Here is an 8,026-nt window from a genome sequence, read left to right as displayed (position 1 = left end):
GACGCAATGGGACCACACGGGTGGCCTCCTCAAGCAGGGTGAACGCGGACGTTCACTCTTGAGGAGGGGGCCCTGTGGTATATGCGCCGTCGATTCGATTAGGTTTAGATCAGGGGCTGTAAGGCACGAACCTTACAGCCCACACGTGTACCACACGTGTGCAGGGCGTGCGCACACACACGTGGCACACACGTGTACTGTCAGCTCGATAGCTGACAGAGCCACCGCGCCACCGCGCGCGACGACTCGCGCCGGCTACGGTAGCATGATACTGTAGTCTGGTATGATAACCGAACACTTGTACATTAAATAAGGGAGCGACCGACGGCGGAGGAAAGGGACAAGCACGGGCTTGTCCACGACCTTCCGCCTTGGTCGACAACCCACCGCTTAACCTAAAACACGAGTCCGCTCTCGCGTCTCGTTTAGGTAAGGGAACCGACGCGGGGTGCAGGCGCTACAGTGCGCGCGCGTGCAGCGATCCGCCTCCGCCCGTCGACACTCGCCTGCTACCCAGTGTCGCTCCGGGGCGTTGAGGCGTCGATCCGCCCCGCTGCGCAATCACTCGCGCCTGCCACCCTTCCCGCTCTACCACGCTACCAGGACCCGTGTCCTTTCCCTTTGCGTGTGTTCCGTCTTCCGCCGATCCGGAGTCTGCTACTGAACTGCGTGCATACACCCCCGCCGTTTGGGGGTGTTTATGCTACACTTTCATCTTCTGGTTCAGAGAACGGTAATCAACACAGAAGCGTGGATTCCCATCTTTTTTGGATACGATGACGACCGGAAAGGACCATGCGGCGCTGGAAGGCGTGATGATTCCTGCTTCCAGCATTTTGTCCAGCTCTTCCCGAACGATTTCGTTATGCAAGGGAGCCATTCTCCTCGCCGAGTGATAGATCGGATTAGTATCATCTAACTCGAAATGGTGCTTGATTGGGACTTCAGCAGGCCGAAGGTCGTCAAGGGGTGTAGCAACGATACCCTTACTCATCAGGGCGGTCTCGATGACTGCTTGGGCTTCATTGTCAAGATGCACAAGTTTTTCCCGAAGCATTTTCACGTCCTTGCTGATGGCATTCGAATCAGGTGATTCTACTTCCTCATCTTCTCCGATCGCTCCGTCCAGAGTTAAGTCTAGCTCGAAAGGTTCATCGCCGAGGATGGCGACAACATAAGTCTCTTCTTCCGACGAATTTTCTGAGGCGAATGACTCGACATCAGAAGTGAAGTCCTCACTATCAGTCTCCGAATCCGCGACGATAGGACTTACTTGATCAAACTCCAGACTCATTTTCACGGTTTTGTTTCCGATCAACATACTAACAGACTAGTGACCTAGATCGATGCAGGCTTGAAGTTCTTCAAGAGTTGGATACCCGATTAAGATATCAACTGGGGATCCTTCAACAACCAAGAAGTTGAGTGAAGTAACAGCGCCATTGAACGTGACAGGAACTTCCTCGATGGAACCTAAGCAGGTTGTCTTTTGTCCATTGGCGACCGTAATCTTCGTCGAGGTCGGCTTTGGAGACAGAGAGAGCTTCGATGCCACAGACGCATTCATGACATTAGGGATAGCTCCTGAGTCCAACAACGCTCTCATTTGTGTCCCGTAGACTTGTACCGAAACTACTTTCAGACGTTTTGGCAAAGTACCGATCGAAGCAGCTACGGGGCGTCTAGGGCGACTGTTGAACAAACGACGGATCTCTTTCTTGGCCTCGTCGCCATCTCCTCGAATCAGTTGACCGAATGTCAAACCAGAGGGGGCGTTCGCGAGGGAAGAAACCACGTCGTACTTCCCCGAGTGCTCTTGGACGGCGTTCTTCTTACTTGTCCTCTTCTTTCTTGTTCGACGGCCGGGCTTAGGAGGTTTCCTCATGTGGTTTGGAGTCCAGTACTTACGCGGGTTGAGAAGGGACGGGATTGGCTCGCCGCCACCATCCTTTCGCGTCTTGGCCACCGGCTCTTCATCGGCGTTTCTCTTGACTGATGCCACTAACTTCTCATCAGCAGGGAGGTCGTCGTGCGTCACAACACTCACCTGGTTTCCTGCGGAGCCCGTCGGTGTACCCGACACGGCAATATCCGTCTGGGTCTTCTTAGGAGGGTAGGCACTGCTACCTTCCCTCTGTGGACCAATTCTAGCCCAACAGCTTGTCTCTGAATGACCAAATTTTCCGCAGCGAGGGCATTTCGTGTCCCTATGCGGATTCGCATCGCATCTATTAGCGCCATGACCCGGTCGTTTGCAATAAGAACAAGTACGACCGTGGGCGGGGCGGAATGCTGTTGCGTCATCCCTCGACTGATTCTTCTTGATAATAAGGGAAATATCGGCTAGTCGATCAGCTAAAGCGTCAACCTTCGTCTCGAGTGGAGACAAGGGAGCTTTTGAACGCATCATGACCCTTTTTGACCCACCTTGCCCTCTCGGCTCATCCATACCGTGCGAGCTCTCTGACCCCTGGTAGCGCGAATTACTCAAGGAGTTCGCCGCCGCTTGAAAGGCGCAGCGACCAGACCAGAAGTCCATGATTGCATCGAATAGGGCCTTGTAGGTCTTCGCACCTCGATAGATGGCAAACTGGGCCAACTCGAGATGTTCCATCACGGCGTTGCGAAGCAGTCCAAACTTCGCTTCGTCGTTGAATCCCGCCTTCTCGTACAGACGGTCTGAGTTTCGAAGGGACCCACTGAGATCCCCGAAAGAAAGGCGAGCGGCCATCGCATCCCGAATCACATCTTCAGGTGATTCAACCGGGGCGAACCGCTCGACCAAGGCCTTCTTGACCTTCTGGTTGTCGGAGCCATCTGCACTGATATCTCCGTTCTTGACAAAGGCTTGATAAAAGAAGTCGAATGCATCTCCCTCCAGGTAGCGAAGGAGTTCAGATGCCCTTTCTTCGTCCGACTTGCCAGAGGTGGCAACATTCTCGAAGACGAAGAAGAACTTGTGGACGTCGGCCGGCTTCGACCCGTCAAACTGTGACAGGGAGCCGTCTTCTTTGCCACCCCTCCACAACAGTACCATGTTGGCAGTGTTTGAGAGCTGCGCGCGTAGGGGGAGGGAAAAAGAACAAAGAAGAGAAATTTTATTATGTTCTACGTTCTGCTCCCCCCCCCCCCCCAATTATTTTCTTGTGGTGATGTCCTCCCTCTTATACACAAGAAAAGACGGCCTCCACTTGACGGAATAAATGCCTCTTGTCGGGAGATTTCTACTTTGTACACGTGGTACACATGCAGACCAATTATTAAACTACAGATTTGGGTGATGTCTCAGGGTATGTCCTGAGGTATGTCTTGGGGTTTGGCCTGGATATCCCTCACGACACCACCTTCAACAGCTGGCGGCCTTCACCACGCAACAGGCCTGCATTGCTTTCGAAACGGCATGTATCCATGTCCATCCTGTACCATCTTGTACCCTGGGTACAGTATCCTACCTATTCATCGTCAACCCGTGCATACGTCCCATGCATGCATGTCTCATGCCGATAGCATCGCCATGAGCGAAGTAGTGGCGCGCATCAGGCTGCGTTTTGCGCCCACTGACGCTTCCTGAACACAGACCTTTCCTGAAGACAAAATCACCTATTTCCCTCTTTTGTACGCTGCAGAAGATTCCAGTCAGTCGACGCGCCCAATAAACTGCGATTCTCAAAACGAAAACAGACGATCTCCACTAGAGGTACCAACACGCACCGTACAATACAAATGTCTGGTGCCCGCCCGAGAGGATAAACTTTTAAGGCAAGTACAATTTACACACCTAGACCACCAGCTTTGTAATACTGTACCTTCAAGGTACCCAAGGGTACTGTACAATACTGCACCTACAGTATACAGTAGCCTTCACCAAGTGGCTGTGTAGAGGTTATGCTTTCCTCCAAGTTGGTTTGGTGTGACGTCAACACAAATCAACGTTTCATGATTCTTTTCATGTTTTAGGGTGAGTGCGTCTTTCCTCGCTGGAATCACACGAACATTCATTCACGAAAGAACAACCGAAAGCACATCAGCTCATCCTACTGATCCACACGACCGTCGCCACTGTTTCCGCTTTCGTCAACAACGACAAGAGTGCCGCGCGCTGAACGCGGCCTTCAACCTTCGCAACCCTGTTTTCTAACAGCCGGTGCCGTTCTCACGCATAACACACTCCGCACCTCACCAACCTGTCTTTAGCTACTCACAAAAAAATGTAGGAAAGATTCCGGCAAGAGACGGGACCATATAGAAAACGGAGGAAGATGCACTCTACCGATGTGTTCATAAGCCATGCTGGCCCGGACAAGCTACACATCGCACGTCCCCTTTTCGAGAAATTGCAAGCTCATGGTTTAAATTGCTTCCTCGACAAAATCTCGATGGAGCCCGGGGACTGCGGAGGGGATGAAATGACAAAGGCTATGGAGTCTGCGAAGGTCGGTGTTTTCATACTTTCTCCCGAGTTTGCGGCTCGAAAGTGGACGATGAGGGAACTGCGTTGCTTCCTACGCCGACGGAGTGAGGCGATAGGGAGTGGGATGCGACCACCGACATTGATTCCAGTGTTTTACAGACTAAATATTCGTGAATGCAGAGAGTTGGAGCCCAATCGGTATTGGGATGGTGAAGGAAAGAATATTTTTGAAGTTGAGAAGTTTTTTAGCGAGGAACGACAGTGCGAAGCGAGCACGGATACGGTGAAGGGGGAGCTACAAGAGCTGGCAGGTATCACTGGGATTGAAAATGACGAAAGGGCAACAAACCTGCCGGGAGATGCATTCGGCCATCTTGCAAGGGCAAATCTTGTGGAGCGAGTGTTTCTGTGGGTGAAAAAGAAAAGTGAGGAGGACTCAAGTGATGAAGTGAGAGAAGTTTTGAATGCAAGTGGATGTACGCATGATGTGTTCAGGCCCTGTATACTCGCAGAGCACAATCCCGAAGAAATATATTTGCAACTGAATTCTCGGGGGATCGATGGATCACCGAATACGTGTGAGGCGCGGCTAAAGGAGGCCGTGCTAAGTACCGATAGGAATACAAGTATAGGAGCGACGGCAACGGGGAAGGGCGGAGTCGGGAAGACATGCGCTCTTCGAGCGATTGCGCACGACGATGACATCAAGGCTCAGTTTTCAGGCGGAGTGTACTTCATGTCTTTGGGGAAAGACGCCAACGTAGGGCGGCTGATTGAGCAACTGTGTATGGCCATAAAGGCGTCTGGTGGCAAGCAGGTGGCTGCAGAAATGCGAGAGCAAAGCGAGTTGAGCAGGGTACTGACAGAGATGCGAGCATGGTTCAACACACGTGTATGCCTGTTCATTATTGATGATGTGTGGGCCGTGAATGGTATAGATGCGTGTATTCTTCAGAAGTTGTCCACTCTCGCTGCCGCCACAGGAGACATCCGAGAGAGGAGCAGACTTCTGTACTCCACGAGGGACCCAGAGCTGAAACAGGTCGGTAAGCGAGTGACTTTCGAGCCGAGGGAAAGGGAAGGGAGCGATTCAGTTCACATGCTCATGCTCGCGAGCGGGGCGAACCCGGAGGAAGCGAATGATCCGAGGTGCAAAGAGGCCGTGAGCAAAATCTTGAAATTGTGTGCTGGTTTGCCGCTGGCTCTGAACGTAGCCGGGACGGGTGTCAGGTACATGAGAGATAGATGGGAGGGAGAAAAGTCACAAGCGTGGGAGGCATACCTTTCGAAGATGAAGAGCCGCAACACGATTCGTAGTGAGAGTCCAGGGGATGGGTATTTGTTGTCGTTAGACGCGACATTACATGCGTCACTAGAGATTGTGGAGTCCGGCATAGGGAGCGATGCGGAGAGGTTAGGTCAGTTTTCGTTTCGAAAGATACATCGGAGTCTGTGTGTTATGAAGAAGCAAGACGGGATGCCTTTGTCGTTGGTAAGAGATTTGTGGGAGATGGACTACGAATCGGCTGAAAAGTACGCGATTCAGATGGAAAGGGTTGGTTTAGTAGACCTTCATTACGACAAGGATTGTGGGTGGGTACGGATGCATGATCTGACGCACGATTTTGCGGTGCAGGAGGCGCAGAAGGAAGAAAGTGTAACGGTTTAGTATAAGAAGTTGGCAGATGTATGCCGGCAGGGAAGAGGACTGCTTGGTATGACTGAGAGCGAGGGTAGAGAGAGCAAGGATGCAAGAGAGAAGTATGTTTTCGAGAATATATATCGCGTTCTGAAACAGGGCGGGTGTGTGGAGGAGCTGAAGAATCTATTCTTGAGTGCGCGATGGATGAAGGCAGTGATACAGAGAGAAAGTGTGCGGCAATACGAGGAAGCTGTAAAGGATCTCAATAGCTTTTTGAGGAACACGGGGGGAAGCGAGGGCCTTTTAAGGGATACAGGAGAAGGAGATTCGGTGTATGCGATGGAATTGATGATGAGAGCTGCACGACTGAGTGTACCTTTTTGTGGTGAAAGCAGTGCAGGGATTTACTTTCAACTGTACGGAAGAATCAAGCACAGGGCATCAGAATTAGGTAGCGTGCAAAGGATACTCGAGGAAATCGAGGAACACGCGCCACGACCATGGCTGCAGCCTGTGAGTGAATGTGTAGGGCGAGCGGGAGGAAGTTTGGTGGAGCAGATTGTGCTTCCGAGTACCGCTCACGAAGTCGGCATGGACTCAACGGGTGGCGTGTATGGACACTATTCGAACCTGGGCGATACCAGGATCACAGTTTTCACACAGTCTCCGGACAAGGAAACGAAGATGACTGAATTAGGCAACGATTTTGAAACGGGGAGCCGAAAATTAACGTGCGGTTGTGTCAGTATGAGCAAACGCTATGCAGTTATCGGATATGGTGATGGGACACTACAGTTCTGGAGTGTATCGGAAAAGAAAATTTTGTGGACTATCTGCGGTCATGAATCGTGGGTGTGTAGCGTTGCGATGAGTGGTGATGGAAAACGTGCAGTATCTGGATCCTGGGACAGGAGCGTACGAGTTTGGGACGTGGACACAGGACTGCAAATCGGCGACGCATTAACTGGACACACGGGTGGGGTGTATAGCGTTGCGATGAGTGGTGATGGAAAACGTGCAGTATCTGGATCGCACGACAAGAGCGTACGAGTTTGGGACGTGGACACAGGACTGCAAATCGGCGACGCATTAACTGGACACACGGGCGTGGTGTATAGCGTTGCGATGAGTGGTGATGGAAAACGTGCAGTATCTGGATCGTACGACAAGAGCGTACGAATTTGGGACGTGGACACAGGACTGCAAATCGGCGACGCATTAACTGGACACACGGATGGGGTAGCGAGCGTTGGGATGAGTGGTGATGGAAAACGTGCAGTATCTAGGTCGTCTGACGGGGGCGTACGCGTTTGGGACGTGGAGAAAGGGAGTTCAGTTCATCTCGGAAAGTTGAAGGACTGGCGAGATATCGTGGAGAGATTTCTGAATGCAGAGGACGTCTCTCGCACTGGACATCGGCGCAAAAGGCGCAACGTTTTTGAGAGCGGGGGGAAAATTGTGCATGAGCGAGAGGATGGCTCTGAGGCTGTTTTGGTGCAGCTGGAGAGTACGGTAACCTGGTGGGAGGTAGACGATAATCATGGGGTCTTTGTTGCAGCGGCCGGCAACCGGGTGGCTATTATGAAGCTAGTGGTCTAGGTGTGTATAGGTCTAGGTGTGTATATTCTACTTCCCTTGTCCTCTCGGCCAGACACAGACGTTTCTATTGTGCGGTACGTGGTGGCACCTGTGGTGGGGATAGCCTGTTTGGTTTTTTTACATGTAAAGTCTTGAGAATTCCGGTTTATTGACCGCGTCGTCTGGAATCTTCTGCAGCGTGCAAAAGGGAGAAATACGTGAGCTGTCTTCAGGAAACGTCAGTGGGGGCGAAACGCAGCCTGATGCGCGCTACTGTCTCATGGCGATGCTATGGCCCCTGTCCCATGAGCATGAGAAATGCATGGGACATATGCACGGGTTGACGATGAATACGTAGGATACACGATGGAAATCGATTCATCCCGTTTCGTGTG

At 51.9% G+C, this 8,026-nt stretch overlaps 3 protein-coding genes; 2 read left to right on the top strand and 1 right to left on the bottom strand.

The window, feature by feature from the left end:
• Nucleotides 1–703: 703 nt before the first annotated feature.
• Nucleotides 704–880, bottom strand: CHC_T00001282001 (hypothetical protein). Its single transcript, XM_005718700.1, has one exon. It carries the CDS (start codon nucleotides 878–880, stop codon nucleotides 704–706), a length of 177 nt encoding a protein of 58 aa, XP_005718757.1.
• A 2,424-nt stretch (nucleotides 881–3,304) lies between these two features.
• On the top strand, nucleotides 3,305–3,571 carry CHC_T00001281001 (hypothetical protein). Its single transcript, XM_005718699.1, has one exon. The coding sequence runs from the start codon at nucleotides 3,305–3,307 to the stop codon at nucleotides 3,569–3,571; it is 267 nt and encodes an 88-aa protein (XP_005718756.1).
• Nucleotides 3,572–4,259: 688 nt separating this feature from the next.
• On the top strand, nucleotides 4,260–7,819 carry CHC_T00009302001 (WD40-repeat containing protein). XM_005718698.1 is given in 3 exon segments: nucleotides 4,260–5,829; nucleotides 6,505–7,652; nucleotides 7,653–7,819. The coding sequence occupies 2 exon segments, from the start codon at nucleotides 4,260–4,262 to the stop codon at nucleotides 7,650–7,652; spliced, it is 2,718 nt and encodes a 905-aa protein (XP_005718755.1). The 3' UTR covers nucleotides 7,653–7,819.
• The last annotated feature ends 207 nt before the right edge of the window (nucleotides 7,820–8,026 follow it).

Source organism: Chondrus crispus, genomic scaffold (assembly GCF_000350225.1).
Source record: "Chondrus crispus Stackhouse genomic scaffold, scaffold_426, whole genome shotgun sequence".
Classification (NCBI taxonomy): Eukaryota; Rhodophyta; class Florideophyceae; order Gigartinales; family Gigartinaceae; genus Chondrus; species Chondrus crispus.
Note: the sequence above shows the minus strand (reverse complement) of the source record. Positions and strands in the feature narration are given on the sequence as shown.

Coding starts and splice junctions, on each gene's coding strand:
- CHC_T00001282001 (XM_005718700.1), bottom strand. CDS start 880: ATGGCTCCCTTGCATAACGAAATCGTTCGGGAAGAGCTGGACAAAATG.
- CHC_T00001281001 (XM_005718699.1), top strand. CDS start 3,305: ATGTCTTGGGGTTTGGCCTGGATATCCCTCACGACACCACCTTCAACA.
- CHC_T00009302001 (XM_005718698.1), top strand. CDS start 4,260: ATGCACTCTACCGATGTGTTCATAAGCCATGCTGGCCCGGACAAGCTA. Junction 5,830..6,504: donor GAGCGATGCGGAGAGGTTAG/GTCAGTTTTCGT, acceptor CATCAGAATTAG/GTAGCGTGCAAAGGATACTC.